This window comes from Lucilia sericata, unplaced genomic scaffold, assembly GCF_015586225.1.
Source record: "Lucilia sericata isolate MDLA Ls3-8-SP2 unplaced genomic scaffold, ASM1558622v1 Contig000285F_arrow, whole genome shotgun sequence".
Lineage (NCBI taxonomy): Eukaryota > Metazoa > Arthropoda > Insecta > Diptera > Calliphoridae > Lucilia > Lucilia sericata.
In genome coordinates this window covers 362,208-386,679 of record NW_023994310.1, presented here as the reverse complement: position 1 = coordinate 386,679, position 24,472 = coordinate 362,208, and the positions used below count along the sequence as shown (strand labels likewise).

Sequence of the window (24,472 nt, the reverse complement as noted above, 5' to 3'; positions counted from 1 at the left end):
CAGTTCTAGTTCAGTTCTAGTAGTCAGTTCTAGTTCAGTTCTAGTTCAGTTCTAGTTCAGTTCTAGTTCAGTTCTAGTTCAGTTCTAGTTCAGTTCTAGTTCAGTTCTAGTTCAGTTCTAGTTCAGTTCTAGTTCAGTTCTAGTTCAGTTCTAGTTCAGTTCTAGTTCAGTTCTAGTTCAGTTCTAGTTCAGTTCTAGTTCAGTTCTAGTTCAGTTCTAGTTCAGTTCTAGTTCAGTTCTAGTTCAGTTCTAGTTCAGTTCTAGTTCAGTTCTAGTTCAGTTCTAGTTCAGTTCTAGTTCAGTTCTAGTTCAGTTCTAGTTCAGTTCTAGTTCAGTTCTAGTTCAGTTCTAGTTCAGTTCTAGTTCAGTTCTAGTTCAGTTCTAGTTCAGTTCTAGTTCAGTTCTAGTTCAGTTCTAGTTCAGTTCTAGTTCAGTTCTAGTTCAGTTCTAGTTCAGTTCTAGTTCAGTTCTAGTTCAGTTCTAGTTCAGTTCTAGTTCAGTTCTAGTTCAGTTCTAGTTCAGTTCTAGTTCAGTTCTAGTTCAGTTCTAGTTCAGTTCTAGTTCAGTTCTAGTTCAGTTCTAGTTCAGTTCTAGTTCAGTTCTAGTTCAGTTCTAGTTCAGTTCTAGTTCAGTTCTAGTTCAGTCTAGTTCAGTTCTAGTTCAGTTCTAGTTCAGTTCTAGTTTCATCTAGTTCAGTTCTAGTTCAGTTCTAGTTCAGTTCTAGTTCAGTTCTAGTTCAGTTCTAGTTCAGTTCTAGTTCAGTTCTAGTTCATTCTAGTTCAAGTTTAGTTCAGTTCTAGTTCAGTTTCTAGTTCGTTCTAGTTCAGTTCTAGGTTCAGTTCTAGTTCAGTTGCTAGTTCAGTTCTAGTTCAGTTCTAGTTCAGTTCTAGTTCAGTTCTAGTTCAGTTCTAGTTCAGTTCTAGTTCAGTTCTAGTTCAGTTCTAGTTCAGTTCTAGTTCAGTTCTAGTTAGTTCTAGTTCAGTTGGTAGTTCAGTTGTATTAGTTGTAGTTCTGTTGTAGTTCTGTTCTAGTTCTGTTCTAGTTCTGTTCTAGTTCTGTTCTAGTTCCGTCTAGTTCTGTTCAGTTCTGTTCTAGTTCTGTTCTAGTTCAAATTCAGTTCTTTAAGAAAATTTTCTATTAATAAAACCGTTATTAAATTTTTTATCTATGAATAAAATTAGTCGAATATGTGCTTTGCCAGCACCTACTAATCTGAACCAGTTTTCTGAAAGTTACCTTCCTGCAGCCATTTTTAAAGTGTTCATCTCAAACAACAAATATTTTATTAAGGAATTTGTTCCTTATCTGGTAATTAGTTATTTAAAATTTTGTTACACTTCAGTTCAATTCAGCTTAAAGATTTGTAACATGACAAGAAAAAGTACATAAATTCCTAATAACACCACATCTTCCTTTCAAGCTGCAGGCAGAGAAGCTAACATTTTATAAAATTTATTCAAACAATTCCAGTGTTGTCACTTTAAAGTTAAAAACTTGTATTACGATCTATTTTAAGTTTCATCTTGCAAAAACAAATCACAAGAACTAAACCAAAAAAAAAAAAAAAAAACGAAGAATACTCAATCATTTAAGATATTTGTTGTTGTAGTCTACTAGCAACAACATATAGTAAGTATTATAAATATAGAATAGACTATAAATATTAACACTAAAAATACCAAAGCATTTGAATTGTATCGGTATTTGTAACTAGTTAAAGTACTAGTGCAATAGATATAGTATTATTGTGGTGTTGTTGTTGTTGTTGTTGTATAGCTTAAATGGTATAAATTAAAATGTAAAACACATGCTATTTATGACATCAAAAAGAGTAGAGAAGAGAAGAGAAAAAAACAATAATAATAAAATAAAAACAAACTTAAATAAAATGGTAAAAATATGCAACCATCAAGTACCAGTTGCTATATCTAGTTAGCAATTGCAGTTGTTAGTAACTAGTAACATAATGTTGTTTGCAGTTGCTGCTACTGCTGCTGCTGCTGTGGTAAGTAGTAGCTGGTGGTGCTGTTCTGTGGCTGTGTGACATGGAATTGTACGAGTTCATATATTTATGGCAAAACATGAAATCAGTTATGAATGTCACCGACATTGCCACTTTATATTATTTTTATCATGTTTACAATACGACATACCTTCCATAATACTACTGTTGCTCGCCGTGCACTAACTAGTTAAATGTTGCTAAAGAATGCGCAAAACTAGTTTCATTTTTATGTTGTCTTTCTTTCTTTTTGTATTCACTTCTATTAATTCCTAATACAATTGCTGCAAGATTGACTACAAAATACTTAAATGGTGAAAAACCTTCCTACTAAACAAGTAGTTTAGCAGGATTGTAATACAAAGTCTAACAGCAAATAACAAGAAATGACTGGTATGTATTTGATAACATATGATTACATGTGAAAATATCGAAAAGGAAATATCTTAAAGAAAATTGACCGAAGAGATAAATTGGCCCTAAAGGAAAATGTTTGAAATCCTAACAAAAACTAAATACATTTTACTACTCTTGAACTTAGAAATCTTAAATTATAGTTTAAAAAGCTCTATGAAAGCTTTTGTAAGGTTTTTTTCAAAAACATGTTCATTCCAAAAAAGCTTTTTTTAAAAAAAATTTTATTTTTTTATAAAAAATGAAAAATATGCTCCCAAAATGTCTAAAATATTTTAAGAATTAAAGAATATTTCATTCCAACAAAACGTTTTTCATAGAAAGAAAGCTTTAAAAAAGCTTGCAATACAAAATTTTTCAAATTGTAGCTTTTGGTACAAAATGTTTAAAAACAGTTATGTTAGTGTAAATATAATTAAAGTTTCTACACAAAAAGCTTTAATAAGCTGACGAAAACTTTTCACTTTTGAACGATTTTAAGCTTTTTATGCAAAAAAAATACTAAAAAAGCTTTTGATACCAAAAGCTTTAAATAGTTTTTTACACTTAATGTTTTATATAGTTTTTTTTGTGCAAAAAGTTTCACTTTGAAAAGTTTTACAGAAACTTTTTTTACAAAAAAGCTTGAAAGCTAAAACAAAAAAGTTTGAAAGCTAAAGCAAAAAGACTTTAAAACAATATTTGAAATTGAAGTTTCTTACGCCAAAATCTATTTAAAACTTTTACGCAAAAATCTTTAAATTCTTGAAAAAGCTTAATTTTAAAAGTTTTTAAAAAGCTTTTTCCACAAAAAAGCTGAAAAAAGCATTAAATAGTTCTTTGCATTAAATTATTAAAATGGTGAGAAAGCTTCCCTTTCAAAATTTTTAAGAAACTTTTCGTACAAAAAAAGCTTGTAGAAGCTTATGAAAAAAAACTTAAAAAATCTTTAAAGAGTTATGAAATAGTGTTTTATTCTACAATGGGTATTGATTTCTATACAAAAAGCTTTAAATAAGAGAAATATTAAACGTAAAAGCTTTCGAAAGACTTTTTACATAAAAGCTTTAGAAAAGCTTTTTACATAAAAGTTTAAGAAAAGCTTTTAACATAAAAGCTTTAGAAACGCTTTTAGCATAAAAGCTTTAGAAACGCTTTTTACATAGAAGATTTAGAAAAGCTTTTGACATAAAAGCTTTAGAAAAGCTTTTAACCTAAAGCTTTTCTTAAATTTTTTTTAACACAAATTTAATTTAATTTTAATACAAAAAAGTTAGGAAAAGCTTTTTACAAAAAAAGAAGCTTTGGTCTGAAATAGTTTTTATACAAAAATCTTTAAATACTTGAAACAGCTTAAGAAGGTTATTCACTTTTAAAAGTTTTCAAATGCATACAAAAAAGTTTGCAAAAGTTTTTAACTTCCAGAAGCTTTTAACACAAAAGTCTTTAAAAGTATGAAATAGTGTTTTATTCAACATAATTAAAATCGTTTTTATAAAAAAAAAACTTTAAATAAGAAAAGCTTTAACTGTAAAAGCTTTCGAAAAACTTTTTACACAAAAGCTTTTGAATAGCATTTTACATAAAAGCTTGTAACACTAAGGCTTTAGCAACGTTTTTTGCAAAAGAGCTTTAGCAAAGCTCTTAACATAAAAGCTTTTAACATTAAAGCTTTAGCAAAGCTTTTAACACTAAGGCTTTAGCAACGTTTTTGCAAAAAAGCTTTAGAAAAGCTTTTTAGATAAAAGCTTTTAACATAAAAGCTTTTAACATAAAAGCTTTAGAAAATCTTTTTACACAAATGCTTAAAAAAGCTTGTTAAATAAAAGCCTAAAAAAAGCTTTTTAATTTTGGCCTTTTAGCAAGGCCATCCACCTAAAGTTTTAATATTGAAAATCTAAAATTACAAATTAACTCTAGTTCGCTCAACAATATTGCAAAAAAAACAATTGTCTTTGACCCCACCCCCACATTCACAACTAATCAATCTCACTCAACTTACACCGCCCAGTTATAAATTAAATTACAAGATCACTTCTAACAATCACTCAAGCACAACGTCAATTGTTTTAGCCAATTCCTTTTTTATGCAACATAATCAAACCCTTATTTACTAGCGATATTAATAAGCGTAATATCCAACAATAATAAAACAAATCTCATTAAAAATTCTTAATCGAATTCTATATACGACTAGCGAGAGCACCTATTTAATGATACAAAATGCCCTCAAACTCCATCAAAAACGTAAATACTTGAACGAGCAAACGAAAAGCAACCACATTTTGATAGAGTTGACCTTCAACGAAAAAGAAAAAGCACTTAAATTATTGTTCATATTCCAAGCCAGAAAAAAACAACACTTTGGCATGTTGGAGCAGTTAGAAGTAGAAGTAAGTGGTGTTGACGCCGCTGGCTAAAATAAAAATAAACAATAAACAAAAACAAAACTTTAATTCAATTTGAGTAACAACAACTGAAGCAAAAAGCTTAGGAAGTAGATGTGTGGAGTTAGCGTTTAAGTGCAGTTTAAACTTAGGACTCTTTAACAATGGTTGTGTGAGACAGAAAGACCGACCAACCGACCGACAGTCATAGTAATAATAATATTAGAAGAGTAAAATAATAAAATTAAGAGTTCCGCTTTCATTTTTCAAAACATGTCATGTTAATCTGTTTTCGTTTTCTTCCTCTTCACTTTCATAGATTACGTCAGGAAAGTGAATTGCTATCACGTCAGACATCATCATCATCGTCATCGCATCACTGGTCACAGAATGATTTGTCTTCGTTGGCTTCAACATCAGTGGCAGCATCGCCTACTTCATTGCTTTCCAGCGGTCGTGATTTAAGTGAGTTGGGCGGTTGCACGCAATTACAGCAGCAACAAAAGCAACAGCAAATACAGCAACAACAACATAATAATAGCTCTGAGAGTACCTCTTCAACGGAGACTCTTAAATGGTTGGGTTCTATGAGTGATGTTTCCGAAGTTAGTCATGCTACCGGGTTTTCAGCTATATCCGAATCAGGTGAGTTAGAGAGTTATACTCAAACAAAATTTGTTAGTTAATTTAATGCTTCCTTGTCTTCCTAGATTCCACGGCCCAATTAATTGTACACAGTTCGCGAGTTATGACACCCAAACGTCATCAAAGTGAGAGTGTTTTGTATGCAGCGGAAGATCAGGCCTCGCAACAGCAGCTTACACGTTTAACAACTTCGCAACACTCTCCTCAACACAGTCCGTCCAGTCTTCAAACACATACATCTCCTTCTAGCCTTAGTAATACTTTGCAACCCAGCCATAGGCATAGTCCTAGTTATCCGCCCATACATCAAACTTCTCATACATTATATCGTCATCATCACAACCATCACAACACTTCGCCCGAGTTGACAAAATCTATGACAGAAAAAACTTCTTCGCAGACTACACTCTCCAACTGTGATGTTTTAGCTCAAAAATCCAATATTTTGGTAACAATTTCCAATAGTGAGGCAGTGGTGACCATTTCGCCACATCCACCACCGGTGCCAGCACCGAAACCCAATACAAATCTAAATGGCTGTAAAGATAATATTAAGGGCCCCAACCACCTCGCTGAGTCACAATCACAAACCAACATTTCAAACCGTTCTCATGGTTTACCCCGTCAAAGCAGTTCCTTAGGCATGGTGGGTCATAAATCGGTGTCGGCTTCAATGGATTCTTTGTCTGATATCAAACATCCATATCGTAACAATCATCGCCTATTTCCGGTAAGCACCTACACCGAACCGTTGCAAAGCAATACCTCGCATTTTGTTCATCATCCTAAGCCTCAGTATAGTACTGGTGTAAAAAAGCCTCAGAAATCTCCTCAACAAACAACGACAACATCATCCACTTCCTCGTCTACTTCCTCCTCCTCGGCCTCCAGTCCTTCCATAGCCGGAAGTCATGGTAATTTACATCAACCTAAATTGGGTTCACCCAATTATCCTCAACCTAGTTGGCAATCGGTGGCGGCCTTAATAAATGATTTCGAAAGATCTAACAATGATCAGCAGCAACCTCAAAAATATACCTATTTGGATCCCAATAAAACACATCGTGTGCCAAATCCTGCTTTAAAAGCCTTCCAAAAGAATGCCGTGCAATCCTATTTTGAGAGACAGCAACAACAGCAGCAGCAGCAACAACAGCATCAACATCAAAATCATGCTCATTCTTTGGATAATCTTTCGCCCAAATCGTATCAACAAACTCCACAGAGACCCAGTTCCTTGCAAAATCCCAGCAATGAGGGAGTACAAACGGTTTTACTGCGAAACTCCCTGCCCAGCAATTATAATACCACCAGTGGTCAAAGACCTTTATCGGAAGATAAAAATACCTATAGTGCACGCAATTTGACTAATAAGCCTCCTTCTCCAGCGCCACCACCACCGCCACCCAGATCACGTTCTATGATGCCCAATATATTAAGAAGATCCTCTTCGGCTTCTGATTATGCGGAGTTGAGGGATCAGTTTATATCTGCTCCTCCACCTCCTCAAGAGAAATTGCAAACACAATCCATTAAAAATATTTCCAACTCAGAGAAATTCTCTTTTAATGACTGTGGCATGCCTCCACCACCACCACCACCAAGAGGAAGATCTTCCATGCCACCACGCAGAACATCTTCGGCTGCCGAATATGCTGCTATCAGAGATAAGGTGTTATTGCAACAGGCCGCAGCTTTAACACATCAACAATTGCATCCTCATCAGCATCAAAATGTGCCACCAGCACCACCACATCAACACTTGGGTTTAATGAGCAACAGCTACCATCATCATCATCATCATGGACAGCATTCGCCTTATCAACAACAATCTCCACAATCCTATCAAACTGGTTTGCCCTTAATGCCGCCACCACCACCATTACAAGATAACTGGGTACCGGAAAGACCTCCCAAAAATCCCAACTTAAGAGTACCCTCACCAGAATTGCCACCACCGCCGCCAGGCCTAGAATCGGAAACCAACATACCCGATGAACCTTTACCGCCACCACCGCCTGAAATCCTACAACGTCAACCTATTATGGATAACAGCCTGGATTTAGCTCCCAAACCTCCTTCACCCAATAGACGCAATAGCTTTGCCGGCGCTTCTCTAAGAAAAAGCAATTACTTTAATCGTTCACCCTCAAATGATAGTGTAAATGTTTCCCCTAAAGGGCCACCACCATTGATACCTCGAAAACCAGCCAGTATTGAATTATTACAAGTTTCTAGACCTTCGGCCGCTTCACTCAATCAACTGAGCAGCACTAAACTACAACCGGAATTAACCAGAGCCACCATAATATCATCCTCCACACGCAAAAGGCCTCATAATTTGGCTAGCACAGCTGGTTCTTCCATACCAGCCATACAGGAAAATGTCAGTCTGATTAGCAATCACTCTATTAGACATTCACCCAATGGCCTTAGCTCTCCTTTGCATTCGCAAAATTCTCAATCTTCAACACCACCACCACCACTAATGCCAAGAATGCCAAATGTGCCGCCAACAATAATGACGCAACAGCAAACCATTTGCAGCACCAGCAGCAACGTCAACTCCAATACAACTAATCAGAAATCAAGGTAGGTGCTTAATTAAATTTTACATTTAATTAATTGTTTGGTAATTTAATTTATATTGTCTATGAATATTTTATGTATTTTTTTTATTATGTTGGATATCTCTTATACTTCGTAAAGAATAATAGAGTCATTAGTTTTTTTTTTTTTTTGTGAAATTTTCTATTCTGTAATCTAATACTTTGCTATTTCATCAGAGGCAAAGAGTTAGAAAACTTGTGTAAAGTTTTTTTGGTTTAGCAGTTGTGGTTTTAAAAGCCTGCTTGCCAACCTGGTTTGACTTTAAAGGCTTGCTGTCGTTTTGTCATATTGTCATTTGCTGTCAATGTTGATGTATAGCCACTAGTCCACTCCCACTTAATTGATCTTATTTATTTATTTTTTACTTTTTTTATTCCAGTAGTTGTATTTTGTTCCAATTGAATTGGCAATTAAAAGTAATGTTTCGATATTATAATCTAATTAATTTTGACATGTGAGTTGCTATTGAGGAGAGAGAATTTGATTGAAATCTTTTAGGGTTTTACTTTCACTTTTGAGATAATTTGATTGGGACTACAACATCTATTTTGGGACTCCAACCACTTTGAAATTGAAACTTAAATATCATTTGAAAGCAAAAGTTCGAACCAACATTCAAATCCATTCTGCGATTAATTTTCGGATTCGAAAAGGGGGCAATTTGTCCGATTTGTGCCGATCTATAACTAAGAAAACTTTTCATCACCGATGCCAACACAAAATGAACGGTCAAAAGGCCTTCTTTAGCTACCCAATGTAGTACGATAGGAACCACAGGTATAACATCATATAAACCACCACAACTCTTCGTCCAAGTTGTCGAAATCTGCGATCTATGACAAATGTGATGTTTTAGGTCAAAAATCGAAAATTTTCGATTCTATTTGAAATAGTAAAGCAGTGGAGACCAGTTCAACCTACTCACCATCGATTCTAATCCCATTTGTGTAAACGATCCTTAAGGAGTGATGTAATAAAACCGCAAGCCTTCTTTAGCAGCTCGATATAGTCTTTATCGTACCACAATTTCCGAAATCTATAGCAGAGAAATCTTCTCCTCAGACTGTACCTTTCCAGCGAACTGAGCAAGCGATCCTTATCGAGTGAAGGTCATTGGTCCGCGAGCCTTCTTCAGTAAACCGATGCAGCATGACAACGACTGTTTAAACCGAAATCCGTGAAAAATTCCAAAAGTTTAGATTGCTTAAGAATTCTAGGAATATTCACTAGACTTTTAGTTCCACAATTTCCCACAAGAAGCGTCTTGGAGGGGCGCGTTCCTTAAGGAGTGATGTAATAAAACCGCAAGCCTTCTTTAGCAACCCAATTTCCGAAATCTATAGCAACCAATTTTCCCCAGCAAATACCAATGCCAACACTGTTTGAGTAAAATATCTTTTATTAGTGATGGAATAGATCCATATCCTTTACAATACTTCCCACGAGTTGGCGAAATCTATGACTGAGAAAACTTATTTTTCCCAATTGGGGAGCGAACGATTCTTATTGAGTCACCGTCATTGGTGGGACAGCATTCTTTAGCGACCTGAGCAAACGTTTCTTATCGAGTGAACGTCATAGGTCGGAGAGTCTTCTTTAGCGAACTGAGAAAACGATCCTTATCGAGACAATGTCATTGCTCTGAGTGTATTCTTTAGCAACCCGTTGTGGTATCGCAGCGACAGTATCTGGCCTTGGTTTAAATCGAAATCCGTGAAAAGTCCCAAAAGTTTAGATTGTTTAAGAATTCTTGGAATGTTTACTGGACTATTAGTTCCGCAATTTCCCAAGAGAAGTATCTTGGAGGGGCTCTGTGCCATCGTTGTAGGACATATTGACATTTTCCAAACAGAAGCGTTTTGGAGAGGCTCTGTGCCATTGTTGTAGGATATTGATAGCTCTCTCGAACGTTTATAGTTCGCGAAGTGATTTTTCCCACCACGAACGAAACTCAAATATATTAAATAAATGCTTTAAATAAGTTTGAAGCTTCTTTAGTCCTCATTCATGATCGCATATTGGTGCTAAGAATTGTGAGCTAAAACTTTTCACCTGAACTTTAAACTGCCAGTAAGTGTGAGTCATTAACTCAAATATTCAAATATTTAGGGAGGTTTGCGGAGTTCGGATGTGATAACTGCAATGTCTTTTGCGTTACGGAAGTTTCGCAAAAGTTCAGCGAACTTGATTGAAAGTCGTAAACAAAGAGTTTGAGATTCTCTAGCGAGTGCTGTAGGAATAATGATTAGAACTCAACTTACGGTTAGTTCTTTCATAAATTCCGATAAAGGAATAGGAAGTCCTAGCTTATAGCTTGAGATTCTCTAGCTAGTGGTGTAGGAATAACAATTCGATTAGAGCTAAACTTAGGGTTAGAGCATTCGGGAATTCAAATAATGTACTTTTTTTCAGGTTCTTTTGTGGTGCAAAAGAATTGGATGATATAGAATGAAAGTGATCGAGATAAATCAAAATCTAACTCAAGTAGATCTTATTCATTAACAATTTCTTGAAGATTTCTGGCATCCCTTAAAAATTTCGAATCGCTTTGAATAACATCGATTCTGATAATCCAGGGAACAAACGATTTCAATCGTGTGACAAACCAAGGAACGAGTTCAGTTCAAAGCCTTCTAATGATATTCGTTATTGTATTACGAACTAAGATCGTTACTGACGAATATCTATCTAATGGATACTAGTCAGGGTCACGCTTTTCAAACATACGCTTAACAAAAGTGCGGAATCAACTTGAAAATCTCGGACTCCCAATTGACTTCCAGCTGGTATCCAGATTACCGAACTAAAGCTGTTAGATATCAACAGATATTGTTCTTTAATAAGTATATTATGAAATAAATCTGAAAATTTCCTAGTGCGGAATCAACTCGCTTAAGCAAGGTGCGGAATCAACTCGCAAATTTTGGACTCCCAATTGACTTCCAGCTGGTTTTCAGATTACCGAACTAAAGCTGTCGGATATCAACAGATATTGTTCTTTAATAAGTATATAATGAAATAAATCTGAAAATTTCCTAGGATAGGATCATATAGTCTAAATATACCAACTTTAGGAAACCATTCCCCTTCATAACTCCTCAATAACCACACTCTATCCCTCAAAAACATTTGACCTCATTTTACAATCAAACTTAATGAAAGGAATTCATTTAATTCTGTCTTCAGCTTGAATTTATTTCATTTTAATTTTTGTCAAATGCATATTTTTTGGAAAACTTTCAAAATTAGTAATGGCCATAAACACTTAACAAGAAAACGAACACAAATCTTAAAAAAAAAAGTAAAACCAACAGCCACGTTTTTCTAAAACTTTTTATTGTCGTCGTATCACACAAAAGAGAAGTGACTGTTTTTCCAAAAGATGAAGAAAAAAAATTAACAAACATGATTTTTTTTTTTGTTGTACACTATTTCTATAACTTTTTGCATGTAATATAAGAAAATTGCAAAAGTGACACCCGCAAACGACCTTTGTGGCACGATTTATGATGCAACTTCTACACTTAAACTCACTCACTCATAGTACTCATATACACTTCCAGCTTAAGAAAACCCCGAAAAAAAAAAATCGCTTCTTAAATCAACACACAGCCAATAGCAGCGTCACCAACTCTATTTTGCAAACAACTGACAACAAACTATAATTTTGTTTTATGGTTTTCTTCCTCTTTTTCGCTATTTGGGGGCAAAAATAAAGGAAAAATTGTTAGAAAATTAAATTAAACACAAGACTTGTCGCATTAAAGACTCTACTCGATTAAATGAATTGTGCCACCAAATGGTAAATCTGCCTGACTAAACTGCCAATAGACGACAGTTTCAATACGTAGAAACTAAACAATAATGCTATGCCTGTTTCCTTGCCAAATTTCAATTTATTATATCAAATGGGTGAATTGGGTGAAATATTTAGAGCTGTTTGTATATAACAGACAAGATATATTGGCCAAGATAGTTTGTTGAGCGTGTTTAGGCAGGCCAAGTCAAAGCTAAATCGTATATAAGCTTAAGCAGCAGACATCAACAGACAGCAGGCAACAGGCAACAGGCTTTCAACAAACAGCAGTTACTTATTTGCAACACATCAGGCGTGTGCCGTTTAAGTCTATATATTTTTTTGTTTGTATCGGTATTTCATCGTTTCGTATTTGACGTTAAGTCCGTCTGTCTGTCTCTGTTAGTCTCCCTGTCGGCCTATCTATCTTGGGGTTGCTTCTACTAGAGTTTGTATGTGTTGAGCAACTTTTAACCATTTATACCTGATCGCTAAGCTCATGCACGTGGGTCAAAGTGTTGCCACTTCTAATTGTTTACACTCGAATGGGTTTTTTTTTTATATATATGTATGTATTTTGAATGATTGTTTGGTTTTTTGTTATCCTAAGAGGTTTCTATAACAAAGTCAAACTTAACAAAATCTTAAAGGCAGAAAAATAAATACACATTGCCTAACAAAATGGCTATAAATTTTCTGCAAACTTTTGAGAGAAGTGCAAAATTATAGCACTATTCTTATACTATGAACTAGTCTATTGACTAAGTAGTACATATGTATATAGACTAGTCTATTGAATAGTCTTTGAACTTTTCTATTGACTAGTATTTTGTCTAGACTGTTGTCTAGACTATTGGCTATACTATTGACTAGTTTATGGACTTGTCTATGTACTAGTCTATGGACTAGTTATTGGACTAGTCTATGTACTAGTCTATGGACCTTTCTATTGACTAGTATATGGCATAATAAATGGCTATACTATTGACTAGACTATTGCATAGACTATTGACTAGTCTATGGTCTATTCTATGGACTAGTCTATTGTCTAGTCTATGGACTAGTCCATATACTAGTCAATAGACTAGTTCATATACTAGTCAATAAACTAGTCTATGGACTAGTCTATGGGCTAGTCTATTGACTAGTCAGTTGTCTAGACTATGGACTAGTCTATAGATTAGTCTATGGATTGACTATTGACTAGACTATTGACTAGTCTATGGGCTAGTGTATGGACTAGTCTATTGACCAATCTATTGACTAGTCTACTGATTTGTATATTGATTAGTCTATGGACTAGTCAATTGACTAGTCTATAGACTAATCTATGGACTAGTCTATTGAATAGACTATTGACTAGTCTATGGACTAGTCTATTGTCTAGTCTATGGACTAGTCTATGGTGTAGTCTATGGACTAGTCTATGGAAAAGTCTATGGACTAATCTATTAGCTGTTCTATGTACTAGTCTACTGACTAGTCTATGGACTAGTTTATGGACTAGTCTATTGACTAGTCTATGGACCAGTCTATGGACTAGTCTATTGTCTAGTCTATGGACCTGTCTATGGACTAGTATATTGTCTAGTCTATGGACTAGTCTATGGTCTTGTCTATGGACTAGTCTATAGACTAGTCTATGGACTAGTCTATTGTCTAGTCTATGGACTCGTCTATGGACTAATCTATTAGCTATTCTATGTACTAATCTACTGACTAGTCTATGGACTAGTTTATGGACTAGTCTATGGACCAGTCTATGGGCTAGTCTATTGTCTAGTCTATGGACTAGTATATTGTTTAGTCTATGGACTAGTCTATAGACTTGTCTATGGACTAGTCTATGGACTAATCTATTAGCTATTCTATGTACTAGTCTACTGACTAGTCTATTGTCTAGTCTATGGACTCGTCTATTGTCTAGTCTATGGACTAGTCTATTGTCTAGTCTATGGACCTGTCTATGGACTAGTATATTGTCTAGTCTATGGACTAGTCTATGGACTAGTCTATGGACTAATCTATTAGCTATTATATGTACTAGTCTACTGACTAGTCTATTGACTAGTCTATGGACAAGTCTATTGTCTAGTCTATGGACCTGTCTATGGACTAGTATATTGTTTAGTCTATGGACTAGTCTATGATCTTGTCTATGGACTAGTCTATGGACTAGTCTATGGACTAGTCTATGGACTAGCCTATGGTCTAGTCTATGGACTAGTCTATGGACTAGTCTATGGACTAATCTATTAGCTATTCTGTGTACTAGTCTACTGACTAGTCTATGGACTAGTTTATGAACAAGTCTGTTGTCTAGTCTATTGTCTAGTCTATGGACCTGTCTATGGACTAGTATATTGTCTAGTTTATGGACTAGTCTATGGTCTTGTCTACGGACTAGTCTATGGACTAGTCTATAGACTAGTCTATGGATAGACTATTGACTAGACTATGGACTAGTCTATTGACCAATCTATTGACTAGTCCACTGACTTGTCTATTGATTAGTCTATGGACTAGTCAATTGACTAGTCTATTGACTGGTATGTGGACTAGTCTATTGACTAGTATGTGGACTAGTCTATTGACTAGTAAATGTACCAGTCTAGTGACTAGTCTATTGTCTAGTCTATAGACTAGTATATGGGCTAATCTATTGACTATTCTATGTACTGGTCTACTGACTACTCTATGTACTAGTCTACTGACTAGTCTGTGGACTACTCTACTGACTAGTCTGTGGACTAGTCTATTGACTAGACTATTGACTAGTCTATGACTAGTCTATATACTGGGCTATTGACCAATCTACCGTCTAGTCTATAAACTAGTCTACTAACTAATCTATGGACTAGTCTTTGGACTACTCTAAGGACTAGTCTATTGAGTAGCCTGTGTACTAGCCTATTGAATAGTCTATGGACTAGTCTATTCACTAGTCTATGGACTAGTCTATCAACTGGTCATTGGTCTTGTCTATGGACTAATCAAGTATTGTCTATGCACTAGGCTATTGTTTAGTGGAATAGTCAAGTCTATAGTTAATTACAACTATATTTTTTCGCTCATCTGTAACAATAACTTAAAATTAATATTTATGTTCACAACATAGATTTTTCAATTTGAAATCCAATGAAAATGAAAAATATAAATTTATCAACGACATTTTAATACCTAATTAGGTTAAGTGGAGATTTTTTTTCCACAATTTTAAACCAAAAACTAACAATTATTTTACTAAAGAAAAAAGAGTTAAGAAAATTTTGTAAAGAAAATCTTTTGAAAAATTAAAAAAAAAAACCAAGCCTAAAATGAAAATGGTCCTTTTTTAAGTTTTTCCAAATTGAAATGACAAAAACACACCCACAAATAGTGTTTAACCTCTTTTTGGCTGTTAAACGAATAAATCATTTTTTTTTTACAAAAAGCAACAAAGAAACATAAATGCACTAAAAACGAAACTCAATTGACCATTGTTGTGTTTTTTTTTTTTAACAAAACTATTGTTTTGTTAAATTTTATAAAATAAATTTCAAAGTATTTCATTACATTATTTTAAGCCTGCTGCTGTTGTTGAGGTAATTCATTCCTGCATTTGGCATGTCTCGTAAATTAGTTTTTGTTTTTGAAAAGATCAACAATTTAAACTCGATATTTTAACAAAAGAGGCCAAAACTACAAAAAAAAAAATTAAGCTCTAAAATAACTTGAAAATAATACAAACGTCAAAGTAATGTTTAAAACTGTCAGTTACACAAATTATACAAATTATATCGGCGGTAATATTATATGCATAAGGGTCTGTCTGGTCGGTCTGCACTTTATTATTAAGATATAAGTACAACTACAACAGTTATTTTTAAACACTTTATACAAAAAAAAAAGCTAAAAACTCAATGTCATTTGTATATTCATTTAAAACTTATAAATTTGTAATTTTTTTTTTTTTTTTTTTTTTTTTGGCAAATTTTTTGCAAAATTCTTAATTTACCAAAAAAAACAAAGTTTTTTTAAAACAAAATGTTTAAGCAACACTTTAAGTTTAAGTCAGAGGTCATACGTTTGGTATATTTATCACAATGTTAGAAATCTAACTAGTAGTTAGTAGTTGTTAATAAATAGTTATTTAGTTGTGGCTTCAATAAACTATTATTTAAGCTCAAATAAACCTTTAGAAACTTATTTTTTTCGTTTTCTACACAATAACACTTAACACCATGCGTTTCTATTGCATTTCAAACAAAAAAAAAAAATACAAGATAAATAAAACTTTGTTGCAAATGCTGGTCTTATTATCAACCATTTAGCACCAAAAAGAGTTTGTTATTGTTGTTGTTGTTGAAAAAAAAGAGGTGTGAAATTTTTCTTAATATAAGATTACAGTATTTAAATAAAATCCGTATATATCTTTAACTGTTTTAATGATCTCAAGAATTTTCTCAAATTTTGTTATTAAGTGCAACATATGACCCGCTGGGAAATTAGAAAAACAACAACTTAAATGGGTTTAACAAATTGTTACTAAATAGTTAGGCTGAAACCAACAACAGCTTAACATTTATTTTATGAAAAAAAATCTTAATTTCAAAACAAATTTCAAACATTTATAAAACAAATTTTGAAAAATAGTAGTAAAAATACTACTTTTTTCAAAAAAGTGACATAAACTTAATTTTTAACATTAAAATATTAGTTTACTACACAAATTTACTGGAAATTGTGCAAGTTAAAAATAGTAGTATTTCTACTACTTTTTTAAATTAAGCAAAAATTTATATTTTAAAAGTTAATTTATGTTAAATTAACTAAATTTTATAAAATTTAACCGAAATTTTAATATTTACAAATAGTAGTAGAAATACTACTATTTTTATTTCTTGTAAAATCCTTTATTTTAGGCAAATTTTGTTTATTCAAGCAAATTTTTGTTACTTTAATAGAAATTTGGCAATTTTGAGATATTTGAAAATAGTAGTAGAAATACTACTTTTTAAATAATGCAAAAATTGATATTTTAAGAGTAACTCTATGACATATAAACAATATTTTATAAAATTTAACCGAAATTTTAATATTTACAAATAGTAGTAGAAATAGTACTGTTTTATTTCACATAAAATGTTTATTCAAGCAAATTTTTGACACTCTAATAGAAATTTTGACAATTTTGATATATTTTAAAATAGTAGTAAAAATACTACTTCTTTAAATTAAGCAAAACATGATATTTTAATAGAAAATCTATGACATGCAAACTAAATTTTATAAAATTTACAAGAAATTTTAATATTTGCAAATAGTAGTAGAAATACTACACTTTTTATTTCATGTAAAGTCAATCAATTTATGCAAATCATGTTTATTCAAGCAACTTTTTATAATTTAATAGAAATTTTGGCCATTTTAAGTTACATATTTGAAAATAGTAGTAGAAATGATACTTTTTTAAATTAGGTAAAAATCGATATTTTAAGAGAAAATCGTTGACATATAAACAATATTTTAAAAAATTTTAATATTTACAAAAAGTAGTAGAAATACTGCTCTTTTTATTTCCTGTAAAAACTTATGTTTTATGCAAATTTTTTTTTATTCATGAAAATGTTTGTTACTTTATAGAAATTTTGGCAATTTAGAGATATTTGAAAATAGTAGTAGAAATACTACTATTTTTATTTTATGCATATCTAATGTATTTAAGCAAATTTTTGATATTTTAATAGAAATTTTGTTAAATTTTAGATATTTTAAAATAGTAGTAGATTTACTACTTTTTTAAATTATGCAGAACTTGATATTTTAGGAGAAAAACTATAAGTTGTGTCCCTAACTTTATAATTTTTTTTTTTTTTCAATTTATATATCTTTGAGATACATATTTCCAAATAGTAGTAGATCTTTTAAGTGAAAATCTTTAAAATATTTTTGACACTTCTATAAAAATTTTGCCAATTTTGAGATATTAAAAAATTGTAGTAAATCTACTAATTTTTTGAAAATTGCCCAAAAATTAAAATGTGAACAGAAAAACAATAAGATTTTATACATTTTTATTATATTTACCCATTTTTGTGATATTTGTAAATACTAGTAGATCTACTATTTTTTAAAAATTTGTCCAAAAATCATCTTTTAAGTGAAAATCTTTGAAATTAAGTATATTTTTAACACATTAATAGAAATTTACTTATTTTAGTGATATTTGCAATAAGTAGTAGATCTAGAACTTTTTAAAAACTTTGCAAAAAAATATCATTTAAGTGAAAATCTTTAAAATTAAGTTTATTTTTGACACTTTAATAAAAATTTTGCCAAATTTTGAGATATTTAAAAATAGTAGTAGTTCTACTACTTTTTGAAAATTGCCTAGAAATTTAAATTTTGACAGAAAAACAATAAGATGTGCTCAAAATTTCATACATTTTATCGAATTTAGCCATTTTTGTGATATTTAAAAATAGTAGTATTTCTACTACTTTTTACAAAGTATGCAAAAATTTATATTTTAAGAGAAAATCTTTAGGAGGAAGTATATTTTTAACACTTAAAATAGAAATTTACTTATTTTAGTGATATGTGCAAATAGTAGTAGATCTCTACTTTTTTTAAAATGTTTCAAAACTGCTTATTTTAGGAAAAAAACCATAAAACATGCACAAATATGTATAAATTAGTTAATTTTATAAATTTTTGTGATATTTAAAAATAGTAGTATTTCTACTACTTTTTACAAAGTGTGCAAAAATTTATATATTAAGAGAAAATCTTTAAGAGGAAGCTGTTTTTTACGCTCTAATAGAAATTTACTTATTTTAGTGTTATTTGCAAATAGTAGTAGATCTACTACTTTTGGAAAATTATTCAAAACAGCTTATTTTAGGAAGAAAAAACATAAGATGTGCCCAAAAATGTATAAATTAGTTAATTTTATTCATTTTTGTGATATTTAAAAATAGTAGTATTTCTACAACTTTTTACAAAATGTGCAAAAATTTATATTTTAAGAGAAAATCTTTAACAGGAAGTGAATTTTTGATGCTTTAATAGAAATTTACTTATTTTAGTGATATTTGCATATAGTAGTAGATCTACTACTTTTTGAAAATGGTTCAAAACTGCTTATTTTAGGGAAAAAACCATAAGTTGTGCCCAAAAATGTATAAATTTGTTCATTTTAACCATTTTTGTGATATCTTAAAATAGTAGTATTTCTACTACTTTTTACAAAGTATGCAAAAATTAATATTTTAAGAGAAAATCCTTAACAGGGAGCAAATTTTTGACACGTTAATAGAAATTTACTTATTTTAGGGTTATTTTTAAATAGTAGTAGATCTACTACTTTTTGAAAATTGTAAAAAAAAAACTTTACATTTTCCCAGAAGAGCTTTAACATGAATTAAATTTTCTTTAAAAATTAAAAATTTTAATTAAATTTTAAAGCTAAATTTGTTCGCCCGAAAAAACCTAAACAAAATTATAAAACACTGTTGCCTATCATTAGGCTTAAACAAAATTATCTTTTAAATAGCTAAAAGATAAAGTTTATCTTCATTAATAAAGCAATAATGTTATGTTTGGCTTTGCCAACCTTTTTAGTTAAGACAATAACCTTTTAAAAACGAACACTAGCTAAGACAATTACCCCAATAACTAATAATGTATACTAGATGGGATAACTAACGGATACATTTACACTTTTATTAAAACAATCTTTGAAGTTGAAACAAAGTATCTATGTTTAAAAATATAAGAGAAAAAAGAGAGTTTTTTTTTTGGATTAGAGCACTCTCTCTCTCAATTTGTGGCTGCTTTAGGTTTATATTTACTTAATGTAAACAATAAAAATGTTTATAATATTTTGAAAAACACAAAAACTACCACTGCTCTTACTATATAGCAGCAATAGCAACAACAACAACAACCATATGCTAAAGTCCCATAGCCAACAAACGGGGCATATGGATTTCTTTGACGAACAACTGGTTTTCATACGAGTAATAACTAACGAACGGTTAAGACGCTTGATGCAAATAGAAGCGCCGTGTTTACAATTTAAAAACAAACAAAGAAAACAACAAAAAATTTCATTATACTTTGGCTTTGTGGATTATAATAATTTTTAAATTAAATTTACTTTTAATAATAAAAAACAAAACAGAAAGTAAAAAAGTAGTTTTTGGTAAAAAAAAGAAAATAATTTCCAAAAAAACAAAAACAAAGAAAAGAAAAAATTTCCAAAGAAAAAACAAAAAAAAAGAAAATTTAAAAAAAAAAAATATTAAACTTTCTTTACAATTTAACCAAAAAAAAGTGTTAATTTTGCTTTTAAAACAATTGTGAAATTTGTGTTGTTGCAATTTTAAAAGAAACCTTAGCAACAATATAATAACAAAAACCAAATTTAAATAAAACCTTTTAAAGTGGATTAAACAATTTTGCGTGTTAAGTTGAAATTAAGCGACAAAAAAAACCCCAGAGTTGTCAATTAAACAAAAACAAAATCACGAAAACAAACAAAATAATCATTACTAATAAAAATTTTTTATTAGCCATAAAATGTCTTTAATTATTTTAACAATATTTAATAGTTTAAACCATAATTAGGTCAAACCCGGTTTGTTTTTAATATAAAACAACAACAACAACTGCAATGAAAAAATAAATTTTTAAACAAAGAGAAAAAAAAACGCGGAAATTTTTTTGTAAAGAAAAAGTTAAGAAAATCATCATAAATAACAATAACAGCAGAAAACTAAGTTGACAACTTAAATTGCATTTTAAAACAAGAAGCAGCAGCATCTTTATAACAATAACAACAAAACCTTAATACAATAGCAACAACAACAAAAAGAGCAATGTTCGTTATGTTTTCTTTAAGATTAAAGTGAAATTGTTGTTGATTTCTTTAAACGTTTACAAAACTAGTTTTTCTTAATGTTTGTTGTTAGCAGTTAACTACTTAAGCAAAAAAAACACAACAACAACAACAATTGTTGTTATTACTAAGTGAAAAATCAAACTAAAACAACAAAAACTACCAACCAAAAAAAAAACACTGAGAGCAAAAGTAGCTGCAGTGTGTATTTGTACGCGTTTTTTTTCTGTCAAGTTGGATTACTCTATTGTGGATACCGTACATCAATTAAAAATGGTGTTCGGTGGGAAATTTCGTATCAGAAGGTAAATAGAAAACTACAACAACAACCACCTGATTAATCTATAATTTTCACATGTTATCATTTAATGACAACAAACTAAACCGCTCAAGTTACTAATGATAGCAAATAAAATAGACTTTTCGTAATGAGAAAAAGTCCATTTAGCGTTTAAAAAGGTACAAAATTGATTCACTAGAATTTGTAGTGCCACCACCACCAAATAGGGCTGCAACAAAAAATTCTTGGGAATTATAGTGCAAAAAAAAACTATGTCAAATTAAATTAGTTTTATTTATTAGAAAAAGTTTTGCTTAATGGCAAATATTTTAGTTAATAGCCATAATAGAATAGATGAAAGTCAAGAAACTACAGGCCTCTATAGTTTCAGGACTATAGCAGAGTGTATGGTCAAAACTATGGAATAGTCTATAATCGAGGCTAAAGAATAGTCTATAGTCTCGACTATAGAATAGTCTATAGTCTCGACTATAGAATAGTCTATAGTCTCGACTATAGAATAGTCTATAGTCTCGACTATAGAATAGTCTATAGTCTCGACTATAGAATAGTCTATAGTCTCGACTATAGAATAGTCTATAGTCTCGACTATAGAATAGTCTATAGTCTCGACTATAGAATAGTCTATAGTGTCGACTATAGAATAGTCTATAGTGTCGACTATAGAATAGTCTATAGTGTCGACTATAGAATTGTCTATAGTGTCGACTATAGAATTGTCTATAGTCTTGACTATAGACTATTCTTTAGTCTTGACTATAGAATCGAATATTCTATAGACAAGACTATCAAATAGTCTGTAGACAAGACTATCGAATAGTCTGTAGTCAAGACTATAGAATAGTCTATAGTAAAGACTATAGAACGAACATTCTATAATCAAGTCTATAGACAAGACTATAGAATAATATATAGTCTCGACTATAGAACAGTCTATAGTCTCGACTATAGGGCAGTCTATAGTGTCGACTATATATAGTCGAGACTATACTTCTATAGAACAGGCTATAGTATCGACTATAGAACAGTCTATAGTCTCGACTATAGAACAGTCAAGACTATAGAATAGTCTACAATCAAGACTATAGAATAGTCTATAGTCTCGACTATAGAACAGTCTATAGTCTCGACTATAGAATAGTCTATAGTCTTGACTATAGAACAGTCTACAGTCTCGACTATAGAACAGTCTATAATCTCAACTATAGAACAGTCTATAATCTCGACTATAGAAAAGTCTACAATATCGACTATAGAACAGTCAATAGTCTCAACTATAGAACAGTCTATAATCTCGACTATAGAATAGACTATAGTCTCTGCCATAGAATAGTCCATAGTCTCGACTATAGAACAGTCTATAGTCTCAACTATAGAGAACAGTCTATAATATCGACTGTAGAGAAGGCTATAGTCTCTGCCATAGAATAGTCTATAGTCTAGACTATAGAACAGTCTATAGTCTCGACTATAGAACAGTCTATAGAATAGTCTATAGCCTCGACTATAGGATAGTCTATAGTCGCGACTATTGAACAGTCTATAGTCTCGACTATTGAACATTCTATAGTCTAGACTATTGAACAGTCTATAGTCTAGACTATAGAACAGTCTATAGTCTCGACTACTGAACAGTCTATAGTCCTGACTACTGAACAGTCTATAGTCTCGACTATAGAACAGTGTATAGTTTCGACTATAGAACAGTCTATAGTCTCTGCCATAGAATAGTCCATAGTCTCGACTATAGAACAGTCTATAGTCTCGAATATAGAACAATCTATAGAATAGTCTATAGCCTCGACTATAGAACAGTCTATAGTTTCGACTATAGAACAGTCTATAGTCTCGACTATAGAACGGCCTATAGTCTCGACTATAGAACAGTCTATAATATCGACTAAAGTCTATAGTCTCTGCCATAGAATAGTCTATAGTCTCGACTATAGAGAAGTCTATAATCTCTGCCATAGAATAGTCCATAGTCTCGACTATAGAACAGTCTATAGTCTCTAATATAGAACAATCTATAGAATAGTATATAGCCTCGACTATAGGACAGTCTATAGACTCGACTATAGAACAGTCTATATTCTTGACTATAGAACAGTCTATAGTATCGACTATAGAACAGTCTATAGTCTCGAATATAGAACAGTCTATAGTCTCGACTATAGAACAGCCTATAGTCTCGACCATAAAGCAGTCAATAGTCCCGACCATAGAACAGTCTATAGTCTCGACTATAGAACAGTCTATACGCTCGACTATAGAAAAGTCTATAGTTTCGACTATAGAAAAGTCTATAGTCTATCCATTAGACTATTCCGTAGCCAAGACTATAGAAAATCTATAGTCTCGGCTATGGAATAATCAAATGGATCAAAGGTTTAAATTTCGCATCGTTCTAAAAATTCAACTAATTTTATAAAACCAACGTCAAACTAGACCTAATCTTTCTTCGAAAAACATAAATCCTCTCTCTAACACTTTCTAATTAGTTAAACTCCACTATATAGCTTTAACTAAAAGGAAATTACAGAAAAATCAGGTACTAGTCTTAACACTCAAAAATGTTTACACTCTTTTAAATGACCTACACCTTAAAACAAGCGCGCTTAACTACAATATTTGCTGATCATCAAAAACAGGGATATATTAATGTGTCAAAATAACAACATTCAAAGATAAAATTTAACATTTAGTTTATAACACAGGATGTTTTTTTTAATAGGGGTGGTAATAAGTATGTTCATAAGGGTAAATTGTTGTAAAATTAAACAGACATTTAAATAAATAAAGGTGCACGTACTAATAACAACAACTCACCTTTTTGAAGAACGAATATGTAGTTGTAAGTAAAAGTAAGACATGCTGAGAGGGAATTTTTTTTACCTGAAAAGAAAGTAAAAAGAAGGTTTTGTTTTTAATTTGTTTAGAGTAAGGAATAGTACTTAAAAATGCTAAGACATCCTGCTGGGTGTTGACAATTTGCGAAAAGATATGGTGATATATGTAAATGCAAGCAAATAAGATTGTTGCAGTAATCTGGGGATATTTTTTATGACAAAGTATTTTCTTTTTGGTTTTATCATTAGTGGTAAAAACCAGGTGTTCTTCTCTTTCTAGTATATTATGACAGAAGTCAAGGAAGATTATCATAGACTGTTGAGATCACTGCAGTGTACTGCCTGAGAAATTTCTTGAAAGAGAACTAAAATAGAGACTTTTGATCAGGGTACAGTCAAGAGAATATAAGACTGTCTATGTCGAAGAGTCTAGAGGTCAATATAATGTCAAAAAAGCATGTTGTAGTCGGGAGAGCATTGATCAGTCTAAAAACGAGAGACGACATACTAATCAATAGTTGAGAGTGTACAGAAACGTCTATGTCCGTCTTTAGATCAGTATAATATGGGAGCTTATAGAGCAGTTAATAGTCGAGAGATTATAG

At 31.6% G+C, this 24,472-nt stretch overlaps 1 protein-coding gene and 1 long non-coding RNA gene across 5 annotated transcripts in view; one reads left to right on the top strand and one right to left on the bottom strand.

Annotated features, from left to right (window-relative positions):
• Nucleotides 1-24,472, top strand: part of LOC119603259 (protein Shroom) — a 118,102-nt gene that overhangs the window by 46,791 nt on the left and 46,839 nt on the right. For 3 of the 4 annotated variants that reach the window (XM_037955237.1, XM_037955239.1, XM_037955238.1), the window contains 2 exons: nt 5,102-5,427; nt 5,493-8,019. In XM_037955237.1, coding sequence (XP_037811165.1) covers nt 5,102-5,427; nt 5,493-8,019 — 2,853 coding nt within the window. Of the gene's footprint in view, nt 1-5,101; nt 5,428-5,492; nt 8,020-20,131; nt 21,023-24,472 lie in introns of those variants that run through there. The other variant, XM_037955243.1, reaches the window with a different exon arrangement.
• LOC119603260 overlaps nt 23,375-24,472 on the bottom strand; it is a 52,221-nt gene continuing 51,123 nt past the window's right edge. Inside the window, exon 3 of the long non-coding RNA XR_005231401.1 lies at nt 23,375-23,913. This is a non-coding gene — a long non-coding RNA (uncharacterized LOC119603260). The remainder of the gene's footprint in view (nt 23,914-24,472) is intronic.